Source organism: Conger conger, chromosome 9 (genome assembly GCF_963514075.1).
Source record: "Conger conger chromosome 9, fConCon1.1, whole genome shotgun sequence".
Lineage (NCBI taxonomy): Eukaryota > Metazoa > Chordata > Actinopteri > Anguilliformes > Congridae > Conger > Conger conger.
In genome coordinates, this window is record NC_083768.1 from 24,235,491 (window position 1) to 24,247,351 (window position 11,861).

General features: G+C 44.4%; 1 protein-coding gene across 4 annotated transcripts; it reads right to left on the bottom strand.

Annotated features, from left to right (window-relative positions):
- Positions 1-8,519: 8,519 nt before the first annotated feature.
- Positions 8,520-11,261, bottom strand: LOC133137822 (UPF0500 protein C1orf216 homolog). Of its 4 annotated transcripts, XM_061256191.1 has the most exons (3): positions 10,972-11,115; positions 9,588-10,056; positions 8,520-9,254 (listed from the first exon to the last, which is right to left on the bottom strand). In XM_061256191.1, the coding sequence occupies exons 1-3, from the start codon at positions 10,974-10,976 to the stop codon at positions 9,027-9,029; spliced, it is 702 nt and encodes a 233-aa protein (XP_061112175.1). In that variant the 5' UTR covers positions 10,977-11,115; the 3' UTR covers positions 8,520-9,026. The 4 variants fall into 4 exon arrangements, with proteins under 4 accessions (XP_061112175.1, XP_061112173.1, XP_061112174.1 ...); XM_061256189.1 differs by lacking the exon at positions 10,972-11,115 and adding an exon at positions 11,125-11,261 and having other exon boundaries at positions 8,520-10,056; XM_061256190.1 differs by lacking the exon at positions 10,972-11,115 and adding an exon at positions 11,125-11,226 and having other exon boundaries at positions 8,520-10,035.
- Positions 11,262-11,861: the final 600 nt, after the last annotated feature.

An 11,861-nucleotide genomic window follows, 5' to 3' on the forward strand; every position in this document is an offset into this window, starting at 1 on the left:
GCCAGAAAATGTAGTTGCCTCTGCTAGAAAGCTGAGTCTTGGTCGTAGGTAGATGACTCCTATCATACATCAGAATGCACACAGAAATGGAAAAGTAAAAACAACATCCATGCACTGCAGTGGCTATCTCAGCCTCCAGAATTAAATCCCAAAAAAAGCCTGTGGTCTGAACTGAAGAGCTGGTATCCCAAGAATATCAATGATTCTGAAAAGCTATGCAAGGAGAAATGGTTAAAGATCCCTCAAAATGTGTTCTCTAACCTTATTAGAAATTATAGGAAAAAACTTGTAGCTGTAATTTTTTGCCAGGGGTGTTTGCACAAAGTTTTAAACTAGGAGTCGAACCTGATTTTTGGGGAAATACAGTTTGTATTTGAAAAGACTTTGGTTGATTCCATTGAATCATTAATAAAGCACAATACTTTACACATGTTAAAAAATATAGCTTACACTATGTCAACAACTGTTTAGCTTACAGCATATTTATCAAGGGTGCTAATAATTCTGGAGCCCAGTGTATTTCTACGTCTTATTAGACGTAACCTTCACTATCCAGTGAGGTGGAATAAGACAAATCCAAACACGGCAATAAATAGATCAATTGCATTCTTCGGGCAATATACCTCCTCGTTACACGTGAACAACCTGACTGGACTTTACGGAGGTAGCCACCTAGCATATGAATGTGTGACATTAAATTGAGGTCAAGAACAATTTTCAAATGCAACTTTACTGTGTATGTTTTCAAACAAAACTCACTTGTACCTAACCTGAGAAAAACTTGAAAATACTAGGATCTTCAGTTTAATGTATGTAATATCAAGAATTTAAAACCAGTTGAAGCGCACACATTTTGCAGGGAATTGCACAAATTTAGTCACAGAAGGTGCACCTTACGGCATTTGATAGTGTTGCAAAGTAGGATTATAGAATTTGCAATGGTAGTGTGACTGCAGCTGTGCACATTTGCCATGCTGTGTGTTTGTGTGTTTGTGTGTTTGTGTGTGTTTGTGGGTGTGTGTGTGTGTGTGTGTGGTGTGTGCACGCATGCACCTGTTTGCCCTTCACAAAGAGTGAAAGTGTTTGCATGCTATCTTCAAATATAAGACAATGTAATATATGTACTGTGTAGTTTACTGTTTATTGGCCTGTGTATATATGGCGTGAGTGTGAAGCTGGGTGTTTGATACTCATTTGTGAATTTCTTCTTCTTCTTCTTCTCTCTCTCTCTGCCTGTTCAGCCTGACTGGCTTCGTTAGGGCTCATCATTTGCATTCAGATTAATTAACTAATTACAGACAAATGTCCGGCGGCCACCCCGCACTCCAGCTCATCAGCTCTGAGCCTGTAATTATTTTAATCATTTTACTTTCATCTGGAACATTCCTGCTGTACTCCTGTGTTTAGAGGCCATTCTTAATTACCCTGCCAAAGATGCTCTTCTCCTCTTTTCACATGGAGAGAGAGTGAGAAAGAAAGAGGGAGATAGAGAGGGAGAGAGAGTGAGAGAGGGAGAGGGAGAGAGAGAGAGGGAGAGAGAGCCCAACGGGGACGTGATCTGGGAGCAATGACAGTGAAGGAGCTCTAAGTGCTGCTGGTTGTTTCCCTGTTCCTTCCCCCTCTCTCGCTCTCACAACCCCCCCAACCCGAGCTCACCCCCCCCCCCCACCCATCTCACTTCCTCTCTTTTGCTTTTTATTGCAGGCGCACACAGGAATCGCCTCTGGGCCACAGTGCTCTGACTGCTAATACACTAACGCACAAACACATACACGCACTCGCCATGACACACACATACACACATCTCGATATACTTCTGGACGAAAATGGTTATTTCTCTTTGTCTGTCTGTCTGTCATTTATGTCTGCCATCCAGGCTTTCCGTCTCTGTGTGTCCCAGACAATGTGGCTCAGAGTGCTGGTCTCTGTCTGCAGATGAGAGCAGGGCTGAGTCCCTGGTGACCACACTGTAATGATGCCCGACATACCCTTGAGCAAGCACCCAAGTAAAAAGCAATGTGTGTAATTGGGCCCTTTGAATTACTGAGTTGCTTTGAATAAAAGTTTAATGAATGGGCGACTAGATAGTCTTTTCAACACGGCCTCTGTGTGTCTATCTTTTTCTGCGGTGATAAATTATAGGATGTTTCAGCTGAGAAAGCCTTGATAAATGGACTCGCAGCACAACTCACTCACAAAAGACTCACAGCAGAGAAAGTAAAGACTTGCTGATACATTGTCTGAGTTTAAGTAAAGACTGATATAACTGCCACCCATATTCTCTGTGGTCTGCCAGGATTCAATTTCCTGAATGAGCTGAGATTAATAAACAGGATTTATCCCATTATTTTGCACAGAATGAGGAGGCACAATGCTTTTTCTGACAGTTGTTGGTGTGAGCAGTGCCAGTGTTAACAATTTTTTATGTATACGTGCCAAGACCCTATGGGACTCGTGTCTGAGTTTTGGAGGATTAAGGAACCATTGCCTTGGGGTAGAGTTGCTTGAGCGGGAGACTGGTCTTGAACTCCTGAGATTAGGGAATGAGGTGGTGGTGATGTGGGGGGTGGGGACAGTCAAACCCTTGGGCTGAATTAAAGCCTCCATCCATGTAATAAAACCCCTTAATAACACACACACACACACACACACACATACACGGACACACATACACACACACACACACACACACACACACATATACACACACAAACGCACATGCACATACACACACACGCACACACACACACACACACACACACACACACACACACACACACACACACACACACACACCTGTTTTGTAGGTCCAAAGCGAGACTACTTATTTTTTATTACTTTTACAATTATACTCTCAGTATTATCATTTTGGATGCACATTTTTGCTTTTCATATGTAGGCCCATGTATCTAATAACAGGTATTATAGGCAATAAAATAATTTGTTTTGTATAGGCTATATAATACAACTGTGAGTTTTGATCATGCACACATTTGTAGTATATGCTATATACACTACACAAAATGGCAATAATAGCAGGCTATACCTGCTAATCGCAACATAGCCTACACATACAGCTGGGTTCAAGAAAAAGAGGGATTTCGCATGAAAGACCAGTATGCGGAATGGTGTTAAAATCTTAACTGGGGTATTTGTTTAACTTGCCAGAAATTTGGCAATTGATTATCATACGTGTAGAAATGCGAGGCCGGTGTCAGCGGGGCCGCTTCTCGGTCTAATCCACAATTTCACGGTGTTGAGACGGGATGGGACTGCAACCCTCTGTCACTATTGTTCGCGGAGTGTCACCGTTTAGCGGCGCTTTGCTCTTCTAAACTGGGAATGGGCGTGTGGGGAACCTGGGCACGAGAGATCACTTCATCTGAAGGGGTGAAAGAGAGCAAAATAAATGGAAGTGACAACCTCTGAACAAATTCCTCCCGGCAGCTGCCCGGATTCGAAGCAGCCCGCTCCCCCGCTTCACGACCCCCGTGCCTGGCACACGCACCTGCCGCTTCAAGTCGCGCTTTCACGGACAGCAAAATAATCCAGGGGCGTGGCGCGGCGGGTCTCCTCTCAATGTGCTCTTGTGAAAACCCTTTATGCGTGAAAAAGCCTCCTTTCTTATGCCATTGTCCGACACAGTTTTATGAGACAACATTGGGCATTATGAGGTTTCAGGATTTACATGGGACTCTATAGAATGGTATAATCCTTTCAGGCAGTGAACGAATAAAAGTTTAAACCCGCTGTTTTCATATTTATTAGCTGGTTAAAGCAGCCGAGGCAGCTGAACCCGCCCAGACCAACAGGCTTTGTCACCCGGATTCGCCAGTGCCACAATTTTTGAACGGCAAAACGTGGAGCGTAGACCTATATTGTAACCGTTTTGCAGACCCTTAGATATAAATAGATCAATTGTATATGTATAAGTAAATAAATCAAAACGATATTACATTTGTATAGTCTACTAATGAATATGTTGAATAATCAGGTGTTTTACCTTTGTACATTTTATTTATTCACAGGAGGATATTAACTGGAGCAAATCAGGTTACCGCGGCCTGCTTTCCTCAAGGGTAGTCTACAATAGGTAAGCCTTGGCTATGTATCACTCAGATGTATCCCACTTGTCCTGCTAGACCTACAGTAGTGTACAAAAATGTGGACACCCCTGGTCAAAAAGTCTTACAATTATTATCTAAATGAAAGGAAGCGAACCTGACCTCTCAATTGTATAACGTTAACATGGCACATTTCTTCAAAATTAAATTAATAAAATAATAAATAATAAAAAAAGGAAAAAGGCCCTGTGCAAAAGCCTGGGAACCCTGTCAATTATTACTTTGCAACTCCTCCTTGGGCAACTATAGCAGTTTGTCAATGCTTCCTGTAGCCATCTAAGAGTCTTTCAATTCTCGCTTTTGGAATTTTTTACAATTCTTCCTGGCAGAACACCGCTAGCTCAGAAATATTCTTCGGCCTCGTTGCAAGTACTGAATGTTTGAGATCTCTCCACAGATTTTCAATAATATTCCAGTCTGGTGACTGTGGACATCAACAAATGTCCAAGGTCAACTTGGACATTTGTTGTTAACACCAGACAGAACAGCCACTGCAGTTGGATACTTCAGAAGGCATGGAGTTACTTATACTTTAATACTCTTGGAATTATACTAACCTGACGCATTGAAGCCCTTACAAGTAAATTACCTTGGTCTGGGCCTTGGTAATCATCTTTTTAAAAAGTAACAAAGAATAATCCAAAAGGGTTCCTAAACTTTAGTTCAGGGCCCTTTTTACTTTTTTAAAATATAATTTATAAATGGTAGAAAATTAAAATAAAAAGCAAGAATTTGCAGAAAGGCGTCATGTTTAACTCTGTATCATTGTATCAACTGTATCATCAGTTCAGGTTTGCTTTTGATCACAAACAGATTCATTTTAACAGACATTTAAACCAGGGGTGCCCATATATTTGCACCCCAATGCATTTCCCAGTAGCCTGTGTTAATGACAGGAAAGGAAATTTGACTTTTATCCAGTAATACATAAATGGGATGGCATCTGCAGTGTACACTCTCAGAAATGAAGTGACGGTGAAGGTACATTTTTGTTCTTCCAGAATTCTCAAATTTACCCTGAAAGTACAGTCGTATTTTCTTGGAGTACAAATGAGGACCTTTTTCCAAGCAAAGAAGGTACAAATTAATGATATATTGCTGGACACGTGTACAATTTTATGCACCTATAAGGTGCCACCCCAGCAACAAGCATTTGTAGCTTTTAAGGCACTTTTTATACCTTTATTTCTGAGAGTGTAGCTTTAACTATTATGCTAATTTAGCATCATCTTACACATGATCAGTGAATAAATGTACAAAAATATTAATGGATGATAACTGTGAGAGATAATGAATTCATTCTTGCAGGTCTGTTGTACTAGTTAAGTGGGAAATGACATCCGAGATAAAATTTTCAAAAAGGCTGCAGAAATTATCCCACACATGAAGACTTCAGCCGGGCCTCAGCATGACTCTTCTTAATGATATAATCTGACGTTTGAATAATGCTGGTGTTGCTATACACTCGATGAGGACACGCGGTCACCCTTGGAACCATATTAAGACAACAATCAACTTTCTCTGACTGCTTTTACCTAATTAAATCTCTCCCACTCCATCTCCTCTTTTTTTTTACCTATCTCTTTCTCTCCCATATCCCCCTCTCTCCCTCTCTCGTATTCTCTGAAGACAGATCTCTATTCGGTTCATCATGCAAAGGCCCCGGGCCGCAGCAACCCCCCACACCCCACCCCTATCCCCCTTCCTGTCAAAGCTGATTGTTTCCACGCCAACAGACTGCTGGGGGCCAGCGCACAATCCACACTGTCACAGTACATCAGGCGGGGAGAGAGGGAGAGAGGGAGAGAAGGAGAGAGCCCGGCATGTCCAGAGAGAGGGGCTGCTCGAGCTGAAGGAGTATCACGGTCACAGAGGGAAAGAAAGAGGTGGAAAGGGTTGAAAGAGCAAGGAGGAGATTACAGATTATGTGCCACTAATCACTCAGAGCACTGTACATGAACTATAATGTCTTTAAAATATGTGCATCTGTGTTTTGTAGAGTTATTTATTTACCCCATTTTAAGTGGTCGGTTTTAAACAGATCCCCTATTCCTATCGGACAGTATAACGTGTAATTACGGCCAGTAATAATGAACATCTTTCATGAGTTTCAGCTTTCTGGCTACTTCGCCCCCTAGTGCTTGCAACGAAGAACTAAATGTCAGTCTGGCACGTTGTCTGTCAAACCTCTCCAGACCGCGGCGACGTGTCGCCCTCTAGCGCCCAAAGTCACACAGTCCGAGCTCATGTCCCCGCAGTTCATACCATTCGCTGGATCCGTCTCGATTTGACTTTAGGACTCAGGTTGAGATTTATGTTAATTAGGCCAATATTAATTGAAAGCAACGTACAAACAAATATCTACTCGCTAGTATTTAAATCTGCTTCAGTTCTCAAGTGAGGAGGATTGTTTTCTGTTGTTAAGAAGACAGGGGATGTTCAGTTTTCTATTGTGTAGAGCCTAATTGACATCTGGTTATCACAAACTAATTACTCAGATTGTTGTGTTGCATGCTATTATTTTCATTGTTTTGTAACCATTACTGACTTTTATAACGCAATACTTGTGGTTTCCACATTCTGTTGACTGTAATGCAAACTGTTTGTTTAGCACCCACATTACTTTTAGTTTTGATTTCAAAGCACAAAATAAACTGCAACCAATTAATCAGTTATGACATAACTTCTAAACCCAAGCAACTCATAAAGGTGGGATGCAAAAAAAAAAAAGTAATGGTTGGATGCGGTGGGCCTTGGTCCAAGAAGAGTCAAAAACATTGCCTTTGGAACAACTGCGCACACCTCTCGGCTCTCTCTTGACAGCAATAATTTCTCTGAAAAATGCCGCAAACGGCGCTAAACTCGTTTCCTACGCCTGCTTTTTTCATCTCTCAACAAAATTAACAGTTCATCTTTTAGAGGCAGACAGTGCATGGCGCGTCCCGCGGCCATCCCGGGTGTGTGCGCGTCTCCCCGGGCGGCGCGGCTGTGACACCGTCACCGCGATTCACGCCCAGCAGGGTCTCCATCACACTCTGCCGCGTGTGACTCGCAGGTCGCCCCCTCGCGAGGCGCGCCTATTATACAGTGCCACTTTAGGAACTGCAAGATGTGTTCAGGGTGAAGACTCGGTATGTTACGTTGTCAAAAAATACACAACTGAAGAAATGAGAACTTGAAACGTTTTCCTCGAAACTTTTACAATAGGTTACTTAGTAAGGTTGGTAGGCCAAAAAACAGTTAATGCGAAAATGTTTAATGTTGTTTTTTGTGCAACTGTTTAACACGCAATACAATAATATAGGCCTATATATTAACCTTATTCTATGTCTTAAAGACGGTATTGCACAGACAGGGTTAAATGTGACCATTCAGCACTCTTGAGTCGATGATTTTGGGAGCACAGCATTCAGTTGGTAGGTCTTTGGCATAATCTTTTTTTTGGACCGGGAAATCAGTGACTGAAGCGTGAATTTAGGTGATTAATAGTTTTGTATACGTGCACAACTGTAGTCTTTGACGCTTTTGTTCCCTTTTTCAGAGCTGTAGCTATACAGATCAATATCAGTCTCACAGTTATACAAGCGCCCAGGACCGCCAGTTAACGGGGATCTATGTTTCTCGAGTTCAGAGCCACAACCGCGGATTATCCTCAACTCGCCCCGGGGCCTTGGCTCTACAGCACGGCTGGACTGGCGGCTGTGTACTGGGTCCGAGGCGGCACACGGCCCTGGGGCGCCGGCTGTTAGAATCCCCCAGGGACCAGGCTCGTGGCAGTTTGGCCCCTAAAGAGCAGCTCAGACTACGGATTAGGCGTCCAACGCCGGTATCTCTGTGAACACACAGACACACGCACACCCATCCCGGCGAGCAGCTCCTTGCCCCGGGGCGCTGAGATCCACAGCGCTGAACCCTCGTCCATGCACACTGTCGGTCCTACACCCAGCCACCACTCCCCCAACACTCCTTCCACCGTGTGATGAGAGCAAGACAAAAAACTCTGTGCCTCTAAAGAAGAAACGATTGTTACAAAAAAAGGTCAAGAAGACGCTAAAAGACACCCCATTTCAAGGCATTTCAATTCTGTCATTGAAATGCAGCCAGTTCTCGTAATTCTTCAAATAGACTACAGTACCGTAATGAAAATATAATTATGCAACAAAATATTATTATTTGCCCATAGACATTAAAACAATTCCTTTTTGGAAATTAAATCTTGGAAATTCAATGGATGTTAACTTGTATACTGGGTACTTTCTAAACAATTGATCTAGGAATTATTTATCACCAAGCCCCTTGTACCTTAAACCATCCTGGCTAAATACCAAAAGATATCGAACGAGTGCATGAGATATAGCTAACGTTACCCACTCAAATCACACACACTCACATAGGTTTAAGATGTTAGACTATGTTTTATTATATCACAAAGAAGGAGGGAGACACATTTCCATATCCATAAACAATTATTTAAAATTATTTGCTTTACATGTAATATAATGCTATATTTTATGTACACACTGAGATAATGCAAAGGGAGGTCTAGTGGAAAAGTTCAACTGACATGGTTCAACCCACATCCCTGATTCTAAAGGATTCTGAGGTTTAAGCTCGTTTCTGAAAGAGGGGAAGATTTAGGAGTGAAAGAGTAGAACTCTGAGAACATTGGACAAGCAACTCCAACAATATGACATAAGGAGTAACAGAAATATATGGAATACATCTGAGGAGAAACTCCTTAAACACAGTGAGAGGCAGGAATGATTTCAATTTGCCCTGTACCCAAAGGAACCATCGCTCTTCCAGGCGACACCTATCTAAAGCATATGCCTCTGCCTTTGCATTCCCTCTTTCTGATTGGCTGACTGAGGCCCGTGCATCTTTCTATTCTTCCTCGCCTCCCTACGATTGGCTGGCTGCGGCAGAGCCCAGTCGCAGCAGCTCCTTCCTGTGCGTGAGGATGATGTCAAAGCTGGACTGCAGGCGGTTCTGCTGCTCCTGCACCCGGCCCTGCAGCGTGCGGACCCAGCGGATCAGAGCCAGGCGCCGGTACATGGTCAGCTGGACCTGGTGTTTCTCCATCTCTTTGGCCTTGAACTTCTCGCGGTCCCGCAGGCTCCAGACGGCCTCCTGCAGCTCGGGCAGATCGGAGCAGAGGTCTGCGTCAGAATCTGAGGAGGCTTCTGCCAGTGGGCCAGCCCCTCCCAGACTCTTATAGCCCCTCTCTGCCACCCTCTCCTCCTCTCCCTCCCCGTCCCCGGGCCCACCGTTCACCATGCCCCCTGCCTCCTGCTCCTCTGCTCTCGGCCCCCCCACACAGATACGGTCCCAGACGCTGCTGAACCTGCCTGCCCCCGCCCCCTCGAAACTCTCAGTGCTCAGAGAGGAAGAGCTGCAACCGGACCTGAAACTGAACTCAAACTCAGAGTCGCTGTCTCCCCACTCGTCCCCGTCCTCCCTCACCTCTCCTTCTTCCTCATAATCCTCCTCTTCCTCTGCTTGAAACATCACTTTTTTCTCCTCTTGCTCGTCCCTTCCTCTCCCCATCTCCTCCTCCATCTTGCCCTCTGCGCCGTCGGGGGGCACTCTGCCGCAGCCCTCTTCCCCGATCTCGATCTCCGGCAGAGGCTCGAGAGGACTCCAGCAGGGCAGGCGAGAGAGCGGAGACAGCGCGCCGGATCCGTAGTGACCATCCCGTCCCTGCGCATTCTGGACCCGCGAGCGAAGTTGATTGCGGTTCTCGTCTCCCGTCAGAATGTCATCCTCTTGGCCCAGGAAATTGAAGTTGCCGTCCTTCTCGCACTTCCTGTTGCCCCGCTGCTGGTTGTTGCTTATGAGACACACGGAGGAGGGCCCACTGCCCACTTCCTGATCACCAAACCGATCTTGTTGAAGCCCAAACATATTTTCCCTGGAGTGAGATATTGTTGTACTATCAAAACAGGGAAGAGAAAGGAAACAAAATTGTGTTTGATAAACGTAATAATTTTTGTTATGAAGTTTCCCTCTCGAAATAGGTAAAGAGAAGGTAAAGAGACCTAGAGTTTGAAAATTAATTTGACTTAATATTCTTTACATTCATGTTAATAGCCTATAGGGCTAATTCTCCATATCAACGATTTAGGCGTTGTTGCAGACACTTGCTATGTCCTGAATTTCGGAGTCTCCGTTTGATATTGCGCGCACCCGTGGTGCTGAAGGACAGCAACCACATCTGTAACAGCTGCCAACGTAACTGGGTCGCGCGCCTCAGGCATGAAAAAATGTCAGCGCTCAACAAGAGCAAGTCAGTCCATCGCGCCGTATCTAAAAATACATGACTAGCTAGAGCAACAACTGTGTACGTAGACTATGTAGATTTACAAGTAAAATATATCAAACAGTGTAGGCGTACATTTTGGATGCTTTTAGGAATTTACTTAGCTATAGCCTACAAAACGGAAGTGTTAGCCTAGTATAAATGCATGCAAATGTATCTGATTAACTGCCACAATTAGTATTGGACGACCTGATGAACTATTGTGCTGATCGACGGTTGTAATGTAGCCAATCCTTTAGACCGACGCTTACATGTTAATTTTTTTATGCAGATCCTGTGCCCTAAAGCTGTAGCGATCAGAAAAGTGTAGCCTATAACGAAAAACCGCTACGGGTCCTATTCTTGCAGGTTTCAGCAATCGGTGATAAGCTATAGCCCAATTAAAAACGCCAATGAGAGCAAACATGGTTGGCTGATAAAACAGCTGCAATGCACAAAACCGAGAAAATAAACTGAAGTTATAGTCTAATAAATGGATGAATCTCAGGAACTTGCATTACATAAGAGCTGAGCGGCGCTATCTCTCACCCCATATCTCGCCTCTTCTTCTTCGTTCTAAACGCAATGCTCGTCCCCGGCGAACCAAAGCTAGCACAGGATTGCTTATTCTATTTACCGATTACATAAAACGAAGAGTGACTGCATTACGTGTGAATCCATACACAGAGGGCCTTGTCTTACCGTTAATAGTCTGCTTTCCGTTGAAAAACAAGATACGGCGCCCGCCCTGTTTCCCTCCTCCTCCGATCGACCCTCTAAGGTGATGTTTATTCTCATTCTCGCTCCCTTTGCCCCCCCTCCCTCTTCCTCTCCCTCACGGTGACGGACCCCAATCATCTGACTCACTTCCTTAACTGGGCAAGGACGGCTAAACGGGAAACTGGTGACGACAAGGAGGGAAACAGCGACTGAAATCATGTAGGCTACTGTAGGATTTCCCCATATTTTCACATTTTTGTTCGCCCTTTGCACTTTTGCAATGTGGAGCGATGGAAAAATCAATTAGGCGAAGGAATAGGCTACATTACATTTACTAGGCTAATTTTACTGAGAAAATCCCTTCAAACGCAACAGTTAGGCTATTTGTAAATTAATTTTAATGTGGCCGATGTGATGGCAGACTGTTCCGGCACGAAGGGCTGCAGTTCCATTGCTTGCGCGAATCTGATTGGGGGGCCAGGGGTAGTGGTGGGGGTTAGATGGGCGACATCAGACAGACTTGATAAGCACACCCCTCCTCCCGTCCCATGACAAGCCATCGCTGGCGGCAGAACAGCAGCTCCCTTCCCTCCTCGCGCTCTCAGCTCGCTCCAACAACGTCTCCATTCAAGTGCCGTACCCGGGAGCCGTCTACCCCTCCCCTCATTCTCCCCTCAGTTCAATAGGAGCCTTAACACATGAAAAATACATCAAACACG